We start from the raw sequence: 21,029 nt of genomic DNA on the forward strand, positions 1-21,029 counted from the left end.
TCTGACAAGTATAAAAATATTGTTGTTTTAGTTATTCAAATTCCACAGTCTGAAGAATAGTGTGTTAGTATTTATTTTGTTTAAGAGGCTAAATTTTAATTTCTAGGATTTTTCTGTTGAATAACTATTTAACTGTATTTAGCTGTAATTTGAATGATAAGTGAAGTTTGGCTTAGTTCTTTATGTATTAAATTCTTATATATTGTTATGTATTGATCTATCTAATAAATACTCCTTACTCAAGTGGTGATGTGAGGGCTTGGCAGTAAGTTTGGATTGTACGCTATTGCATTGACTATTTATGCAGTGTTCTTGTCAGTTTGTTCAATTTACTGTGGATGTAAAATCTTAAAATTATAAACAGATTTATAAAAGAGATTCCTTTTTGCAACATAGACTTCAGACTCAATTTAATAAAATTTATACTTCTTCCATTTCAGACTCCAGGCAGAGTTGGGTCTCAGAGCTCGGATTCGGATTCCTCTGCAACCCCAGGAAATGCAGTGGATGTGAACAATGAAAGTACTTCAGAGGTACTGTAGGATAACCATATATGGGACTAGGTTCTTACACTTGGCACTGATTCACCTCTCTTTGAGAGAGACTTTTAATTAGGCAAAATCTGTATAAATGGACAAATGCATACAAATGTGTTGTACCAGGAAATTAAAAAATGTTTCATAGCATGCATGTATTAGTGAGTTGAATTTGTGAAGTTTGCTAGCTTAAAATGAGCAGACATTCTTAGTAGGCTTCATAGTGAAATGTTAGCCCATATGCAGTAAGTGTGAACAAGAAATATATGAATATATTGCTAACATGGAAGAATTTCATCTCAGAACTTTGAGTAAAGTGACATGATCCTGTGAATTTGGGTGAGGCATCAGTGATTCTACATTTGATATAAAAAAGAACCTGCATATTGGTGTACTATTCTTCAGATACATCAAGAATTGCTAAAGAATTGTTTGGTGTCTGTGGTTATGCAGTCAAGTTGCTCCGAGAACTGATGATGAACTCAGGCATAGGGCTCATGCATCACTTGCTTTTTCAAGCTATTCTCTAATTGTCTTAAGAAATGCTTAAATAAGTTGACTAATGCAGTGACTAGTGGCAGACTGGATTGTTCCTGTAATATAGTATGTTTGAAATTCTCTGTGGGCATGTAGTTAAGTGCAGTGGTGAATTTAATCACTACAATAAAGTATGTTTCCTTTGTGTTGAAGAGTCTAAGTTAATGATAGGTGAATCTCAGAAAGTTCAGATATTTACAGTATCTAACCTCAAAATCTGTTGTGGTTTCCTACCCAACTGGCCAAAAATGTTCCCTTCCTATGATCCTTCTGTCCATGTACATTGTGATCTGCTGCCCATGCCCATCATAGCCAGACCCATTGTAGGACATCTACTTCTCATTATAATCCCATCTGATCATCTAGTATTATGTGGAATTGAGTCGCAATGGATCATTCATTCTGTTCCAGGCAGGCAGGTTTATCTTTCTAAATCTCCCAATCCAGATCATTGTAAGATCGGAATGGAGACAATAACCTGGGCCCAACAGAAGATCTGGGGATCTACATAGGCTATGTCTACACAGAATTAAATTGACGCAAGTTTTGCCGACGATCATAAACTGCTATAATTACAGCACTTGTGCATGTTCACACAACGCTACTTGTGTTGGCGGAGTGTGTCCACAGTTGGTGCTCTAGCACAGAGAGAGAGAGAGAGCAGAGCACTGTGGGTAGCTAACCCATGTCATGCAAGGGACATGACACTGAGGAGCACTCCCTTAATGGAGGTTCTCATAGCTGTGTATAAGTCCAGATGTCATTCGGGAACGTATCCAAAGGAGTGGTCTGAAAGGGGTACTGCGAGATGCAACGAATGAGTGTGGGAAGGGCATGGTATGCAGTTCTGTATAGGCTGCAGGGGAAGGTGAGCACACGTGTTCTGACTGCAGCACAGTCAGGGACTTCGGCATCTCTGGTCCTCCATCAGTTTTATCATTTGCTCCTGACCCACTAAAATACATTCCTAGCCATGCTTCCTCTCCAGGCTGTCTATTTTCAATTTTTCATCAATTGTCTTTCTTCATGCCCTGTGCTCATCATCTGCTGTGTCTGACGATAGGAGCGCCTCCCTAAACGTGTCCTCCTTGCTCCTCCTGCGTTGCCTCCTTATCTGATGGAGGCACTCCGTTGGTGTATAAGGGGTTCCCCTGAAGGGCACATCTACAGAAGCACAAGAAGCAATAAAGAGAGGCAGCAATAAACAGAAGCACTCACAGCATTGAATCATTATAGTTAAATTCACCTCTTTCTCACTCATTCTCCACTGGCAAGCATACAGCTCATCGAGTACCCTAAACATGGTGAGTTCGGCCCAGGGTGGAGGGAAGGTCCAAGATGGGACAAAGGGTCTACGTGGCTTTTTAAGAGGATCACTGCAAGTGACTAGGGACACTATTATAAATTCTGCCACCATTTTCCACAGGTAGGGGTAATTGAAGCCAATATCTCACTCCTGAGGGTAAACAAGGATGCAAGGGTGCATCTCCGGCATTCATGCGGCTTCAGACCAGGTCCCTATGCTGCTTGTTTGTGTGTCAGTTTGGTCCCTGCACAAATGATTGCCGATTGACATGACAGCATTTCCTACAGCGGGGGAAGAAACAAAGCATTTTTGCCAAGGAACCTTAGGCAGAGGATTGGCAGGTACCTCCAGGAAAATTTCCTAGAGATCTCTCAGGAGGATTCCTGTGAAATCTCAGTGTGAATTAACAAACTTTTCTGCAGGGCCCGCACTGCTTAGCTGTAGGGGTAATGGGAAGCAGATGCAAGCACTGCTAGTCTTGTATATTTCTATCCCTTAACCTACTTCTAGCACACTAAACGAAAGAAAGGTCAGCGCTATCTCATGTAACTGAGTAGTATCAAATTAAAATGAGTGATTACCAGAGCTCCTCTCTTGTGCATCATGCACACCAGAGCTGGAGTGCTGGGACTGGCTTGAACAGTCTGTACTCGAGAAGAGGTCCTGGCTTGCCACGCCGACCGGACGACCTTGTCACCTGTCCCACCTCATCCTCCAACTCCACTTCCTCATTCACCATTTTGTCTTCGGGGTTCAGGCCACTGTCTCCAATTCCCCGCGAAGTATCGATGGGGCTTTTGTTGGTGGAGGTGGGGTTGCTGCCGAGGATGGCGTCCAGCTCCTTGTAGAAGTGGCAGATTTTTGGTGCAGCTCCAGAGCAATGGTTTGCCTCCCTTGCCTGCTGGTACGCCTGCCTCAGTTCCTTGATCTTCACACGGCACTGATGCATGTCCTGTTCGTGGCCCTTCTTCAACATGCCAGGAGAAATCTGATAGTAGGTATCGAAGTTCCTACGGCTGGAGTGGAGTTGGGACTGCACAGCCCCCTTTCCCCACCAACCCAGCAGGTCCAACAACTCTGGTGTTCTCCAAATGGAAGCATGTTTGCTGCAGCGAGCCACCATGATCAGATGGGAAGATGCAATGTTAACTGTCCATACCAAGCAAACGGGAAGTGGAATTTCAAAAAATCTCAGTCCTTTAAAGGAGAGGGGTGGATACCTGTGTACCTGGCTGCAGGGCAGCGGAGTTTGAACTGCTGACCACGGTGGTCAGCTGGGCATTGTGGAACACCTTCTGAAGGTCATTTATAGCAACATAATTAAACTCCGTGTCTACGGTGACACTGCATTGCTCTAACTTTGTCGCAAAAAGCTCTACGCCTGTCGTTGAGGTTTTTTTATTTTGTCGCAGTAACAGGAAAGTTAAATCGGGGGGATGAGTGTTGTTGTGTGTACACCTCCATTGTTGATGAAAGCTGACTTTTGTCGGCAAAACTCTGTCGTGTAGACAAGGCCTTAGATCCCATGAGTCTTCAGTAGATATCAGGATTGAGTTGAAGGGGGCTGGAAGAGGAGGAAGGCTTAATTTAATAGAATGGATCCAAGTCTTGGAGTTTCTTTTTTGGGTTAGGACTAGGGCTGAGGTCATGAAGCTGTTTTCAAATCAATATGTCTGACTATCTTATGCCTAAGGTAAATCTGATATGAATATGTAGAATTTTTTAAATCGTGTAAGAAGGAAACACCCTTGTAAATCCTCTCTGTTCTTTTCTTCATGTGCTAGGTACACTGTGCAGTGAAAACCCAAAACAGAAAATCAGATTAGTGTATCAAGTATGTAATTAACTTATGCAGAAATACATATCCATCTTTGTAACCTCCCCATGTGTTAAATGATAATGCCAGATGTATTCTAGCCCAGCACACTCTTTCTGCTGTGCAGCATTACCTGTGAATTTACATGGTCCTGGTTTAAAACTAAGACATTTTGATTCTGTGTGTATCTATCCGAATGCCCATGTATACATTGGTGACTTTAACTTGCCATTTGGTGTTGAGTATGTGGCGTAAACAGCGTAGATGGAGACTATTTAACCTTTTCTCCTGATGAGCATCAGTTATCCATGTTCTACCAAGTGTGACAGCCTGGCTCAAGCAAAGATGACTGCACTGGTTGGGCCATCTGAGTAGGTTTGAAGATGGACGCATACCCAAGGACATGCTATACGGGGAGCTATCAGAGGGAACAAGAATAACAGGACATCTCAAGCTTCGCTATAAATACGCATGCAAGCGAGATATGAAGGAATTTGGAATTGATCCTGACCATTGGGAAACCTTGGCAAGTGATCGTAACAAGTGGTGCCAACATCTCCCATCAAGACATCAAAGTCCATGACAGGAGCTGGCTTTTACAGCTTGAAGAGAAAAGAACCCGTAGGAAGCAAGCAGTTCCCAACTAAGAAACATATATTTGAAACAACTGCCAAAGGTCATGCAAATCTCAAATTGGACTATTCAGTCACATGAGATATTGCAAACCATCTACATCATAGGCTGCAAATCCCACCATCGCTTGCAGACAAAACGATGCCAACTATGTGTACATGCATTTCCCATTTTACGCAAACAAGTGGCATGGACAGTTTTGAAAACTGACCTCCAGAAGTTAGCTTGTGTATATAGCTTTCTATTTTTTTAACAGATTCTGTAAAAAAGCTTATTTTAACTGGAAAACAAAATAAACAAAAAAGTAGGTTTAACTAATGCAATTTGAATCTTGGATCTCTACTCTTATTTTCCTCTTTCATCAGTGAGAGAGACACATTATTAAGGCATTGCACTCTTTTTGATAGACTTGTTTGCACGTACTTCAGACAACGGGCCGGAGGAAAGGTACTTCTGATGTTGCAAGGTTTTCTTATAGCTGTGTGGATTTAACTTCGTAAGTTACATTGTTGAACATGGTAGTGCAGTGAACAGGTGATCCTTTAAACTGAGGTAAATGATCATTCTGGGTGACAAATGTGTTGTAAATGTTGCTAATTGGTTAAAGCTGTTCTGAATTAAAAAGAAAGGTTACTAGGGTTTTTTTTTTTGTTCTTAACAATTTGTGTAAAGCACACTCTTACCTTGGTTACAGTTTCTTCAGAATTTAAATTTTTACTTCCATGTGCATATTATTGCCTCACTGTTCTGAATCCATAATAGTGCCTTTTGCTAACAGTACTGAGATAAATTTAAAAAGCCCTTAAAAAACTGATTGCCATTTAAGAAATAACTTAGGAGAAAAATAGTTGGATATACTTTATATAGTTCCACATCAACAGATTTCTTTTTAAAGGGACACTTTCTTCCATTTTTTCCCCCTGAAACTGTTTTTACCTTCTATTTTTCACAAGGAGCATTTAACATTACTGTAACTGAAGGAAATGAGAAGGGAAAAAAAAAGTATAGTACAATTGTTTGTCAGAAAAACTTTGACTGAACCCCTCTTCCCCCCTCGAAAATGTGTGAATTGTCATCACTCTTCTGCAAATGTTGACTTGAGTCCTCTTGTTCATGTACTATGGTATTCCGGTTCTTTCACACCCTCTCCCAGTTTATTTTTATAAAAGGTCTGAAAGCAATGTTACAAAATTTGATGTCAGACCTTGGTACAGAACTTTCACCTGGGCTATGTCTACACTAGAGAGCTTACAGTGGTGCAGCTATACCGATGCAGCAGCGCCACTTTAATATCTCTCGTGTTGTTGCTGTTGACATAATTAAACCACCCCCAACAAGTGGTGGTAGTTATGTTGGCAGGAGAAGCTCTCCTGCTGACATAGTGCTGTCCACACTGGCGCTTAGTTGGTGTTACTTGCGTTGCTCAGGGTATGCTTTTTTCCCCACGCCCTGGGCGACTTAAGTTGTACTGACATAAGTGGTAGTGTAGACATAGCCCTAATATTTTATAATGTCTATGTCATGATACATTATGCATAATGTGCCCCTTTGTAGTGTGGAGCAGTATCAAAGGCCTAATAAAACTGATGAAAACAATTAACAGAATGAATGTACTGCCTACTGTCACAGCTCAGTGTCTCAGATATATTTTGTTTTTCATTCACTTAACAACATTCTGTTTGTCGTCTTCTGTGTTTTGGACTCATGATCAGCAAAATTTCATCTTAAGAAACTTACTGAAAAGTAGTAAGCACCAGCTTTGTTTCTTTTATATAAGCAGTAGCATGCTTTTTAAGAATTTGAGTACATATTTGACAATTAATGTGCTCTTTCTGTTTATATTCTTAATTTTTCAAAAAATATACATACCTAAAAGTTACTGTTTCACAGGGCTTCATCTGTCCACTATGTATGAAAATGTGTGTGAGTGCCACTGGTCTGTCTGAACATTACCAGAATGAACACACTGGGACAGAGACAAGAAGACAGGAGCATCATGACCTGCCCGCTGTTACTGTGGGTCTTGTTTATTTTGTTTGAGTGCCTTGATAATGGGTTGCTTAAAATAAATGTCTTTCCTTTCTGGTTGCTTGGGTACCAGCCTCTTTCACTTTGTTTCTTGTGATTCCCTGCTGTAAGGAAATATGGGTTGATCTTTATATGCATGTTTACAAGAAGGTATCTCTTGAGTTGCCTTCTTTTGTTATCTTTCTGGTTTGCAGCTGTCTTTCATGTGGAATTTCTGTAATATCAGAAATTCCATTCACTTTTTTAAAAACAATTTTTGCATGATTGTTCTCTGAATTAATATACGTTACTTTTGCATTAGTTAATGTACTTTACTTCTGCATTAGTCACAATAATGAACCTAAGTATAAGATTTGGGAAATCATTTATACAGTTAAATGTTTTAGAATTTTTGTTTAGCTATCTACTTTACTCTAAGACTTTTAATGGGAGTCTGGTTTTGAGGTACAGTTATAATTTAGTTAGCAGGAGATATTTCAATAATATTCAGGGTAGGGAGAATAGGAACTTTTAAAAACCATTCAAAATTTTCCCTTTAAACAATTTTACTAAGGAGTTTCAAGTACACTGACAAAATCACAATAAAAAATTTCCTATAAAACAGTTCTGAGATTTAGAACACAATCATTTTATTTTATATCTCTCTTTAAAAATGTAAAAGCTTTTTGTTTAAGTAGCTCTTGTGTTTAGAAGTATATTTAATAATTCTTCCATCCTTCAGTGTGGTGGTAATTTTATGTTGGTCAATCTTCTGGTAAATCAAGTCATATTTTTCCTCAAAACTCATGGACATCAAATACTGAAATGATCAGTTGCAATTAGTCATGTGCCTAAATTATCAGAAAGGTACAACCCCCCCCTTCTATTTCCTCCCTCCTCCCCCCCCCGGGGGGCGGGGAGAGAAGCACCCAAGCCACCCAGGTTCTGCCCTTTCTGGAAAATTGTTTTTGTTTTTTTTTTAAACATTCACCATCACTTCCATTCAGGGAAAACGGAACTGCTGTGAAGGAATGGGACTAGGTGGTTTTTGGCCATCTGACGGCTATGTGGTTTGATACACAGGTGGACCTATTTACATCATGGAGCAACAAGAAAATTATAGCATTTGGCTCCAGATATTGGCACTAGTGGACATTGAGGGTGAACTACTACTTTTTCCTGGGATTAGACTAGCTAATGTGTTTTCTCCAATTCCATTATGTTCTAGGAAATCATGGTGGCCAAGTGAGCCTTGTTTCATACAGCAGGACCTCTGCAAACTAGGGAACCACCTTAACTGTTCCTGTCACAATTTCAGGATGCTCTTGCCAGGACTGCCTGGGGAAGATGGAACAGATGTGTGTATTCACAAGCAAATAACATCCAGGCTTTGTCAGGTTATCTGATGGTCGTCCTCCCCACCCCAACTTTCAGAGAGTCTAAGCTAGATTGTCTTTTGGGGATGGGCTACTTGCCGCTTATTAAATGAGGCTGGAGGCCAGAGGAGGATCCTTTTGCCTCCCTTCTCCCAGCATCACTTTTGCATGTGTGTGAAGAGATCGATTGTTTCAGTGTTGTGAACTATATGAAGTTGAATGTTTTTGCATTTTTATTTCTCCATTGGGAAGTTGGTACTAGGGTTGAAATGTTGTAATTTAAGTTATCATTTATTGGTACTTTGCAACATTGAGTGCTTGTAGGACAGTCCTTGCAGAGGAAACTTTACAGCCAGATGACAATTAAATTAGGGGAAGTGATCTTTGTCCCCTGTTCTGATGTCTGGGGAGTGTGATGTCTCAGGGCAGTGAAACTCACCAGTTGGGACTCCAGATATTGTCCTGAGATTTCTCTAGATCTCGTTACAAGGGTCAAGTGTATGCTGGTTTATTGTTAAAGTGAGCTGGCCAAATTTTTGTAAGTCATATGGCCAAATTGGTCCATGGACCAGCAGGAGAAGAACAAGGATACTCCTAATTATCAATTGGAATTAGGTGTTGCCTTTGATTTGGAGATGGGCTGCCCTTACTGCGAGAACTATTCTTTATTTCCATATCAATGAGGATTAAGTTAAATAAAGCGAGGCCTTTGTGTACCGTGCTGTTCAGTCAAAATGCAGATGCCTTCACTAAGGCATGCTTGGTAAATTACCACGTACCTGTGGCATGTCTGAGGCAACCAGACCTTGAGTGATTGAATTTAGTAGCCTGGAACTTCAGTAGGCTGAACCTTAAACAATGTAGCTACATGCAGAAATTAGTAGGTTTCCTGCTTAACTTGTGGTTGGTTATATTCTGAAAAGTAACTGCTTAAAAATGATTTCATAGAATTCAGTGTATGGTTTTTTTTGTCAATTACTCCATAGTGAGTCGCTGACCAGTAAAAGAATGACTTTCTTCTAATTAGCAAGCCCTGCACACTCCACCTAGTATTTGAATTTCAAACTCAGCTGTTTCTGGCTCATGCCTTATCACCAGTTATACAAACTCTACAAGAAGAACTTTGTTAACAATTATGTGTAAGTGCTTGCCAGAACAGACTCTATCTACTTTTTGTGAAGCTGCATTAACTTTGCAGTGCTACCAGGAGTAAAAAGTAATAGGAATTACCTTTGATAGGAAATTAAATGGACGAGATGCTCAATAAAAGTACGGTGCAGATATGTTGAGTAAGTGTCATTTTTATGTAACTTCTCTGATTACAAATGAGTAAAGTCAGGAACACCTCCATCTCTTTAGAATACAAATGGATATGAAGGATGCAATTATTAAAAAAAATAAAATAAAATAAATTAGAAGCAGGAAGCCTGCCAGTCAGTCAGCAGATCCACTGGATGATCATGGTGTTAAAGCAGTACCCGAGGAAGATCAGGCCGTTGCAGAGAAGTTAAATGAATACTTTGCAGCGGTCCTCACTGCTAGAGGATTTGAGGAGATTTCCACACCTGACAAATCTTTTTAGCTGACAGATCTGAGGAAATGTCCCAAATTGAGGTGTCCATAGAGGAGATTTTGGACCAAATTGAAATTAAACAGTAATAAGTCACAAAGAGCAGATGGTATTCACCCAAGAGTTTTGAAGGAACTCAAATACGAGATTACAGAACTACTAACTGTGGTATGTAGTCCTATCATTTAAATCAGCCTCTGTACCAGATGTCTGGCAGAGAGTTAATGGAAGGCTGACTTCTTAACCTCTGCAGCCTTTTTTTTTTTTATCTTGGCAATTACAGGCTAGTAAGCCTAACTTCAGTACCAGGCATATTGGTTGAAACTGTAGACAAGAATAGAATTATCAGATACATAGATGTATACAATATGGTTGGGAAGAGCCAACATGGCTTTTGTAAAGAGAGATTATGCTTCACCAATCTATTAGAGTTCTTTGAAGTTGTAAACCATCATGGGGACAAGGGTGATCCAGTTGGATAGTGTACTTGGATTTTCAGAAAGTGTTTGACAAGTTCCTTTACCAAAGACTCTTATCCCATGACTTCTTACTTTGCCTAAGAGGGAAGGGCCTCTCATGGATCAGTAAGTGTTAAAAAATACAAACAAAGCGTACGAATAAATGGTCAGTTTTCACAGTGGAGAGAGGTAAATAGCAGGGTCCCTAAGGATCTGTACTGGGAACAGTGCTCAACATATGCATAAATGATCTGGAAATGGAGATAAACAGTGAGGTGGTAACGTTTATAGATGGTACAAAATTACTCAAGATAGTTGAGTCCAAAGCTGACTGCGAAGCTACATAGAGATCTCACAAAACTGGGTTACTGGGTAACAAATGGCAGATGAAATTCATTGTTGATATCTGCAAAGTAATGCACATTTGAAAACATCGCAAACTGTACATATAAAACGATAGGTTCTGAATTAGCTGTTACCATTTAAGACAGAGACCTTGGAGTCCTCATGGATAGCTCTCTGAAAACATCTGCTCAAGGTCCAGCGGCAGTCAAAGAAGCTAACAATGTTAGGAACCACTAGGAAAGGGAGAGATAAGACAGAAAATATCATCGTTCATTATAGAAATCCATGGTACACCCACATCTTGAATACTGCATGCAGATGTGGTTGCCCCAGCTCCAGAAAGACATATTGGAATTGGAAAAGGTTAACAGAGGAGGGTAACAAAAGTGATTAGGGGTCTGGAACAGCTTCCATGTGAGGAGAGAGTAAAAAGGCTGGGACTGTTCAGCTTGGAAGAAGGACGATTAAGGGGGGATATGACAGAGGTCTATAAAACCATGAATGGTGTGGAGACTGTGAATAGGGAAGTGTTGTTTTATCCCTTCACATAACACATGAAGTAGGGGTCACCCAATGCAATTAATAGGCAGCAGATTTTAAAAAAAACAAAAGGAAGTACTTCTTCACACAACTCGGTCAACCTGTGGAACTCCTTGCCTAGGGACATTGTGAAGACCAAAAGTAAAACTGGATTAAAAAAATAATTGGATAAGTTTATGGAGGATAGGTCCCTCACTGACTATTAGCCAAGATGGTCAGGGATGCAAGCCCATGATCTGGGAGTCCTTATGCCTCTGAGTGCCAGATACTGGAATTGGATGACCGGGGATGGATCACTTGATGATTGCTGTGTTGTGTTCAATCCCTTTGAAGCATCTGGCATTGGCCACTGTTGGAAGGCAGAATACTGGGATAGATGGACCATTGGTCTGACCCAGTGTGGCCGTTCTTATGTTCTAATAAAAATTTGTGATTTGTTGCAAAAATTGCTGTTTGTATTAGAGAGTAATGTTTACTGTTTACAATCTGAAATTTGGTAATTTAGCATAGCTCTTAAATTCTGTGTAGCTGTGGTAACCAATACCAAATTGTACAGCATATTAAAAAAATAAACCAGTTATATTTATTAGTGTAATATCAGGGGATAGAGAATAGAAATTGCTTTTGTTTTAAAATATGGTGTTTATGAAAATGGGGGACTAATTGGAATGATTTTTGAACTAAGATGTTGGAGCAGCACCCGTCTCCAGTGCTCCATATACCATACCAGTGCACCTGAATTCCATCCTGTGAAAACCCTACTATTATATCCCTGAAATTCTTTTTGAGAAGTGACTTAGGCTATGTCTACAGTACACAGCTTTTAGCCACACGCCTGTGTTGCTACGGCTGTGCCGCTAAAAGTCGTGCATTATAGCCACTATTTGTTGGTTCTCCTGCCGACAAAAAACTTCCACCCCCAATGAGTGGGGTTAGCTTTGTCAGCAGGAGAGCGCTGCTGCTGACAAAGCGCTGTTCACACCGGCGCTCGTTGGCAAAACTTTTCTTTCTTTGGGGGGTGTTTTTTTAAGAGCTCTGAAAGACAAAAGTTTTGTCATTCAATTGCTAGTGTAGACAAAGTCTGAGTGGGGAAGTTTGCCCCTGAAAAGATAAGGCCACATTGAAAACTTCACTGTAGGTCTGGCCTGGAATGAGTGGCAAGTGGCTATGAAATTCCAGTATAAAGATAAGGAGATGATCCTCTATAAAGACTGAAAGCATTATCTACATCATTCCCCCTGCCCTCCAAAGCCAGATGTTAACAGAAAAAGTAGCAGAGAAGCAGAAGCTATTCAGTCCTGTGCATGGTCTTTCTGTGCTATGTAAACTGTGTCTAAATCAACATTAAAATAGTTCTTTGGAATGGTTAGAGATTAGGAGGCTTCTAGAATAGTATTCTGCCAGTAACACTCATTGGGTTTTATGCGATATTTATTTCAGTCTGTACACTGGAACTGTTTGTGGGTCTGTATATGTGTGTGGGATGGTGAAGTTTTTGTAACCATTGCAAGTTATATTGGTACAATTAAAAATATGTGTAGTGTAATTGATCACAAGGAGTGTTTCTGCCCAGTGCTGCTTTTAGTGTACTGGCTTACTTCCCAAAGAACACTCCATCGCTGCAATGGTGCATGAGAATATTAATGCTACTCTAAACGAATTTGATGTTGTAGTTCAAATGGCTTCTGTATTAGTTGCGAGAGGGTGACAGGACACCTGGAAATTCAACTAGGTAACCAAGGCTGAATCTTACTCTTTGAAATATGTGGCTATAAATGTAGGTAGGATGTTCTGATATAGATCTTGTTGTAAAGACTTCTCTTCCAAAGATAAGGTAGCCTGAACTGTTTCCCTGGAGACCGCAGTGTTTGGTGAAGTTTAGGCATTAATAGCACGCCCCTCTACTCAGTTTCTTTAGGATTCCTTTCCCTCTGCCTAAAGAGCAAGTCTCAGACTCTATAGAAATGTCAATTACAGGAGTTTTTAGGAGTTGCCATGCCACACCATTGCATACCTAACGGCAAATGAAATCTTTGTCCGCTGTGTAATCATGGGATCAAAAATGTTAAATCTATTTCAGATTGCTTTGGTTATCTTTTGGGAGTTAAAATAGTGCATATATTTTAAAATATATTTAGTCAGTGCTCAGTGGTAAATGTGTTTCATAAGGAATATTATAGATATTGCACAAGATACCACTTGGTTACTTCCCCTCCCCCCCCCAATATACAAAAGCCAATTGAATGAAAATCAGACATGAGTATGTCTGCACAGCAGTTTGAGCCCAGGCTCAAGCCAAGCCCCTCTTGCGTCCACACTGCAAATGTGCTAACCAAGGGCTTGAATGCAGGGTCCCAGGACCCTACAGGTTGGAGGGTCCAAGCCTGTGTTAAGCTGGCACCTAGGGTCTGAGCCCTATTGATTTCCTGTGTACCTGTGGCCCCAGCTTGACTCAGGTCCTGTAAGTCCTCTGACTGTATCCCACAGTTCCTGGCGGCAGAGGAGCAGTGCTGCAGGCAGACAGCGCAGCGCACCGGAAGCACCATTATTGTCTGGCTGAGCATGCTCCCCCTTCCTCCTCCCACGACAGTGGCGGCGGTGGCTCTGGCTCCTCCTCGCTGCTGCATGGAGCTTATCCGGAGCAGGGAGAAAAGCTGACAGACAGGAGGTGGCTCCTGGCTGCCAGGATGTTGGGGTCATCTCTCCCCTGGCAGGGCTGCTCCCCCTCCCTGCAGGGCAGCCACTTGGTCCCTGCTCTGCTTGCTATGCCCTTGCCTCCAGGCCCCCAGTCCTCCCCTGGGGCTGCTTGTGCAGGGGAGCTAGGGCAGTGTGCACTGTGATGGCAGTGAGTGGGAGCCAGCCCCAAAACTGCCACGCAGCCTCCTGGAAATCCCTTCTCTCTGCCTCCTGGTGGGCAGTAGGGATGGGAATAAGGGATCCCCAGGGGTTGCATTTCACTGCTCCGCAGCCGGCAGCAGCCAGGTGAACGTGCCTTTCTTCTGAAACCTACATTTTATGTGAAACTTCAAAACAGACAGTAATAAATAAAACACAAAACACACTCATTGAGCATCTCTTTTTAAAAATTAAGAATTGAAAAGTTTCATGTTGGTAGTTTGACAGCCCTGGATGCTGATGCCCTATTTACCCTCATAACTGGTGCACACAGGCATTTTCCTGCTCATGTAACTCAGCCTAGAGCTGGAGAGCTCCATTTTCAGATTTAGATGGTAGTTCAATATAATGCCTTCTCAAACTGCAGTCATTCTATTGAGACAGCCATCAAAAAAACTAATTGTGCAGTTTATGTACTCGTGCACCTTAGGGTCACAAGTCCCATCAATAACACCACCACAGTTAGGAAACAGGGTGGGCAGTAGAGATTTCACACGGTGCATCATGTTCCTAGAGCTAGAGCGTCGACATTGGGGGAGGTGCTAGGATCTCTGGGATATGGTTACTTTGACTCGGATCTGTGCACTGCAGTGTGGGTGCCAGAACCCTAGGTTTGAACAGGGGCCAGAAAATGTTCAACCTAGAGTTAAAATGCAATGTAGATGCTCAAGCCCAGGGTCTCCTGATACGGGTCAGCTGACTTGAGTCCCACTAACTCTAGGCTTATATTGCTGTGTAGGCATAGCCTCTGTTACATAAACATCATATTCTAGATATAAGTGTCTCAGACCCTTACCTTTCTTGCCCCCACTTTCAGTTTTAAATTGGCAAAAAATATTTCTTGATATATTTTTTTGAAAATAGCTCCCAAGCTGACATTTTGTTCAGTAACTTGATAAGAGGTTGAGATTTTACAGTTGAACTAAAACCCCTTTATAAAAAGAGTTTGTTAGAAAAGCTCTCTGAAAAGGAAGCCAGATTTTTCAGATGGCATAAATTGGCATAGTTCCCATTAAGTCTTCAGCCTCTGCAAGTTACTGATCAAAATGTCAGCTTGGGAGCTGCTGCTGCTGCTTCTTTTTTAAATAGTATTTGCTGATTTTAAGCCTTATGGGGCAGGATGTTAATCAAATGTTAATTCTGGTTTCAATGGCGCTATCCCAATTTGAAATCTTGCTCTAGGTTTGTATATCTGAGAAGTAACTTTTGGTCATGAATATGATTGTTTTAACTTTTGTATCATGCACTATAAGACATGTATATAATCCAATTAATTAAACTGCGTTTATATTGTGGCCAGCACTTAAATACCTCTCATCTAACTAGGTGATATATATTTCTGTGCGGGAAGGCATTGAGTAGTTCTCCAGGACACTTAGTTGATCCACTTGCTGTGATAATTGACTGACTTACAACCTATCTCAGTTGGATTCATAATTGATTTCTGTATACATGCAGCAGCAAGTGCAAGTCATTTTTATCTTTTTGTGACCTATTTTGAAGGTACTGTTCTAAAGGAGGCCAACAATTGTTATGGATGCCCACATATGCAAGTGGAGGATTTAACTGCACAATGGGAGGTGCACAGCTAAATCCTCCTTATGCCTTGCATCTAAATTTTACCCCACCCCCAAAATATGATGCTGTTACAGTACATTTGCTTGCTGTCTATGCTGAGTGAAAAAAGAATAAAACCTTTGCTTCTGATAGCGAGATCAAGCCTGTTGTCAGTGTCACAGTGAGAGCTTCCCAGAACTTCTCATTCTTCCACTCTGCAGTGAAAAGTACATTCTATAATCTACTAATTATAATGCATTAGATGAATAAAAGTATTGTTAGTATGGTAGGTAGAGAATATATCAACTTTAGATGCACCTTTCATGGCAGCTTGAAGATTAGATAGATACAAGTTGTATCTATAAGTACTTGCTCACTTAGGATTTTTTTAAGTGAATTGCTGAATGTACTAGGGCCATGGAGATGAATGCTGGGAATTTGGAATAGTTTAGAAAGAAAGTAACAGGGAGGATAAAAGTCGATGACTTAAAAAGAAAATCAGATTTTAAATTTAGATTAAACAGGGTTTACTTTCCAAAAAATCTATTTAAAATATAAAATTTTAAATGGACACGTATGCTAAGGCTTAAACTTAGCTATTAAAATATTAAAACTAGTATTAAGCAGTACATGCTTGCTACCGAGTTTTAAAGAAAGTTAAACCACTGAACTGGTGGAAGTCACTAGCTATTCGACATTGGTGAGGCCTCATCTGGAGTACTGTGTCCAGTTTTGGGCCCCACACTACAAGAAGAATGTGGATAAATTGGAGAGAGTCCAGCGAAGGGCAACAAAAATGATTAGGGGTCTAGAACACATGACTTATGAGGAGAGGCTGAGGGAGCTGGGATTGTTTAGTCTGCAGAAGAGAAGAATGAGGGGGGATTTGATAGCTGCTTTCAACTACCTGAAAGGGGGTTCCAAAGAGGATGGCTCTAGACTGTTCTCAATGGTAGCAGATGACAGAACGAGGAGTAATGGTCTCAAGTTGCAGTGGGGGAGGTTTAGATTGGATATTAGGAAAAACTTTTTCACTAAGAGGGTGGTGAAACACTGGAATGCGTTACCTAGGGAGGTGGTAGAATCTCCTTCCTTAGAGGTTTTTAAGGTCAGGCTTGACAAAGCCCTGGCTGGGATGATTTAACTGGGAATTGGTCCTGCTTTGAGCAGGGGGTTGGACTAGATGACCTTCTGGGGTCCCTTCCAACCCTGATATTCTATGATTCTAAGCACCTGGAAGTAGAGTTTGTTGAAGCACTAAACCAGCTTTTGACAGTAGTAACCTTTTCTGCAGGTGCAGAGAGAATATTTTCTTCATTTCAGTTCAATGACTAGTTCATTCAAAGTGAAGAAACAAATGGGGAAAAAGCAAGAAATCTTGTTTTCCCTTTTCCAGTCTGTGACTAAAATTTGAGAGCGGATGGGTTCTGTTACATCTGAAATCTTGAAGCACATGGTGACCAGAACCAATCAGTTCACTAGCTAAGGTTAATACTTTCTTTCTTTAGTAAGACAGTTTGTTTTAAATGCAAAACGTGCTTTGATAAATTTTTCTTATGTATTCACATGTAAGGTAGTTTTATGTAATGATGATTAAAAAATTAAAATGTTGGTTTTATACATTTTAATTGGATTTCCATCCAAATACAGCTTGATACAAATTGCAAGTAAAAAATTCATCATATAGTAAATAAGAAATGTACCATTCACTATTTTTAACATATGTAAAATTTAAGAATCTGAATAAGTGTAAGGTAAGCAGTATAATTGCTTAAATAAAAGTATATCCTTCTAGTTAGCCGAAAGAGAGGTGGGGAAAAACAACAACATCAACAAAAAAAAGCACCAACAACCCTGCACCAAGTGTAATGTAAAGGCTATATTTAGTTGCATATCAACATGTTTTAAAGGTTACCATCAGATGAGAACCAACTTTTCTTTGGGAAAATAATTACAAACAAAAACAAGTTTTCCTGGCAAATAAGCATGCTAGTTGGGTGTAAATGTTTGCTTTTAGGAGAATAATCACAAAAGGGGAAGCTGTTCATCTGAAGCCTCATTTAGCACAACTACTGAATCCACAATCTGGTGTGCTGGTTTTGGGAACTTAATATGATCGTAAAAGTAAGGTGTTTTGTTTATTTGGAGTTTAATAAATTATTAAAGGTTCCCACCCAATCTTTTTATAAATACCCTAATTCACTAAGTAAATAAATAGATTAGTCAATTCCCTCAGATGAAATCAGATTTAAGTGTTTTTTATTTTACAAGTCAGGAAATAACCATATAACAGCTGTGTTGTTACCGGGTAAATGCCATCTTAAATAATATGTACATACTGTATACACTACTTAGGTGATTATATTTGAAGTTACCAGATAAAGCTGAGAATATTTAGTACACAATATGCTGTTTAGCTCATAAACTAAGTATAAAAGGCAAAGCTAATTATGTAATCTTGTCATTCTATGGTATGTAATTACTGATTTTGCTGCAGAAGAGTACAAATTCTATACAAAATGGCAAAGCTTTCAGGGGCATTATAATTTCCGTATAGTGAAGTTTGTTATCTTAATGTTACAGAAATATGAAGTGAGCTCATGACAGTGCAAGGCACTGAAGGGTAACATGATTTTTAAATATAGCATGTGTGAATAGAGAACAAAAAAGGCAGAAGGCTTTGATCTCACTTAGAGCAATGCAAATAGGCCTTTGTCTGACATTGTAAAAGGACTTTAAAGTGGGTATAAATTACACTTACTTCCACTTTAGGGCCTCTTCATGCTGCTAGAGTAGTGTAAAGGTACTTTAGTGTAAATGAGAATCAGGCACAGAGTGAAAGAGGGTGTGTCTAAACTGTTATCTTTTACAGTGAATTAATTGTCAGTTAAATTGAGGTATTTTGGGTGCCTGAAATGCCCTGCTGCTGTAGTTCTCAGCCTGGGACACTCTCACAGCCAGCTTACAAACGTGCAGGCCACACCTTGAGTGTCTGTGTGCTAGACAGCTCTGGTTCTGCAGCTCTGACCCCAGCAGCCTGTCTGCAGCCCCACTCTGGCTTCCTCCAGCCCTGGTTACAATCAGCACGGTGACCCCAACACACTCCCAGTCCTGAATCTCCCTAAAACAGTGTGCCCTGAAATGTCCAGTCCTCACCTGAACTATTCAGAGAAATAGGTTTGTTGCTCCTTCATAGAGACAAAAGTGCATTACAGCTTATTAACTGAACTGAGGTAGATACCCCCTTCCCTTCAAGCACACCACTGAGCTGGTTTATAGTAAAAATAAAACAAATTTATTAACAATATGACATAGGTTAAGTGATGCCAAGTAAAAGAAATAAAAGTCGAGATGATTAAAAGCAAATAAAAGTAAAAGCATGCACTTAAAGGGCTATAACATGATCTACCAAGGTGTACAGGTTTTGTTCAAGATGGTTTCTCTCACCAGTCTTCCTTCTTTCCAGCCATGGCTGATTTTCCCTCAGTCAGGATCTTCCATAGAAGTACAAGATGCTGCCTTCCCTTGTCTTCCTGTGGAAAGATCTTTGCCTAAGTAGGTTTCTCACTTATATTCAGGCCCGGAGACTTCAACCCTTCTTGGTTGAAGGACCGATCTTTCTCAGCTTACACGAGTTCTGACCCCATGTGTTCATCTAGTGATGGATGCCAAAATGGTGTCTATTCTTGTTTATATCTTCCTAAATTCAATGACCTGGTTCTAGGAGGCAGGATGACCTCATGCTGTTCTTCCCTTGTTCCCACCCTACTGATTTTTATGTAAATAGGGCTTCCATTGTTTTTCATCACATCTTGCTCAGTTTCTTTGATACAAGTAGATAGCTGTGATGTTTCCCTCTGGGAGAGACCTTTTTCCTCTTTGGTCACAGACTGTAAAGTATAATATAAATAAGTATCCATAATTCCTTATGTAGTGTTAATACATACAGTTCACAGTGCTGTTGATCACCAGTGTGTTATAAGCTTTCATAAAATATCTCACTTGATAAACTGCATATACTGCAATATTGTATACCCTCAATTGATTAAATTACTTATCACCTGAGGTTCAGACCCCTGGTCTTTATAGCCCAGGTAAAGTTTCTCTTCCCTGCTGGAAGCTGTTTCCTCTCTGCATGGCTTTGTTTACCTGGTATATAAATAAGACCTTCATTGTGTCATTGTGACGACGGGGCTGCTCAGAGAAGCAAATACACATTCCTTTGTCTTGGGCAGACCTATTTACCAACTCCCCCAACATGCCTGGCTTAAATACTTTTTAGTCATCAGTACAGCATTTATCCATAACTCTTAATACATGGCATGCACATGCATCATGCAAGAATATTAATGATTAGTGAGTTATTTGTTTTCCAATGTCACATTACATGACATCTTTGAGATACAGATAACTCTAGTGAGTTGGGGTACACGGAGTTGGTCAGGCCAGCTGAAACTCATTAACTGATACCAGTGAACTCCTTGCCCTCTGGCACTCAGATGCTTTTATGGTCAGACCTCTTTCCTAAAAAGCTGCAGGAAGGTTAGTTGCTGATTGATCCATAGGCAGCAGGTCAGAGCCTTCCTTCCTGGACAGGGCATCTGCCACCATAGTTTCTTTCCCCTTTAAATAGGGGTTTTGGCATATTTGTCTGTTTAATCTCCAGAACATAATATCAGAGAGTATCCATAATTTCTTCTTTGAATGATGGTCCCTACTGTATGCCACTGTGGATTATGCATGCACACCATGCATTACGAAGCTGGAGAGTTTGAAAGTAGTGTCCATTGGTCCATGCATCTGTCCTGGTTCACCATGTGCCTCTGACCGAGGTGATAAAAGGCAGGGTGGACTGACTGCCTCCAGTTCCTTCTCAATGCTGCATGGTCTGGGTTGGAACCATTAGTGTCCTCAGCTTTGGCTTCACGCTACAAAACAATTGCCATCTCAACTGCTTCATTCGCAATTTAGATTTTGCATGGTCATGTTGGCAGCAATAATTTCATCTCTAGAAAAGGGCATGTGGTTCATAGCTCTTGATATGAAGGACACTTAGTTTCACATAGCTAGTATCAGAGGCATAGCCGTATTAGTCAGTATCCACAAAAACAATGAGGTGGCACATAGATATTTTCCCCACATACAGACACTTTCTTGGATTTAAGCTAGGCTGTGACCATGTTCAATATAAAGTACTGCCCTTCGATGCAGCAGCCCCACCAGAGTCTTTACCAATGTATTTTCAGTCATAGCGGCTCATGTCAGACTTCATGGCCACCCTGTCTTTTCATTCCTGGTTTAATTAGCTCCTTGCTGCCAAATCTCATCAGGAAGCCTATGTATCAACCTCTATGGTGCTCCACCTTCTTTCTTCCCTGGGAATCAGTATAAACACACACAAATCTGGTCCCCTCCCCGACTCTAGACTTTATCAGGGCAGTCTTGAACTCTGT

General features: G+C 40.5%; 1 protein-coding gene across 2 annotated transcripts in view; it reads left to right on the top strand.

Annotated features, from left to right (window-relative positions):
• EEA1 (early endosome antigen 1) overlaps window positions 1-21,029 on the top strand; it is a 135,912-nt gene that overhangs the window by 12,009 nt on the left and 102,874 nt on the right. The window contains exons 2-3 of one of the 2 annotated variants that reach the window (XM_084617767.1): window positions 441-533; window positions 6,719-6,844. In XM_084617767.1, coding sequence (XP_084473893.1) covers window positions 441-533; window positions 6,719-6,844 — 219 coding nt within the window. The remainder of the gene's footprint in view (window positions 1-440; window positions 534-6,718; window positions 6,845-21,029) is intronic. The other variant, XM_084617768.1, reaches the window with a different exon arrangement.

Source organism: Lepidochelys olivacea (assembly GCF_965140295.1).
Source record: "Lepidochelys olivacea isolate rLepOli2 genome assembly, chromosome: 1".
Lineage (NCBI taxonomy): Eukaryota > Metazoa > Chordata > Testudines > Cheloniidae > Lepidochelys > Lepidochelys olivacea.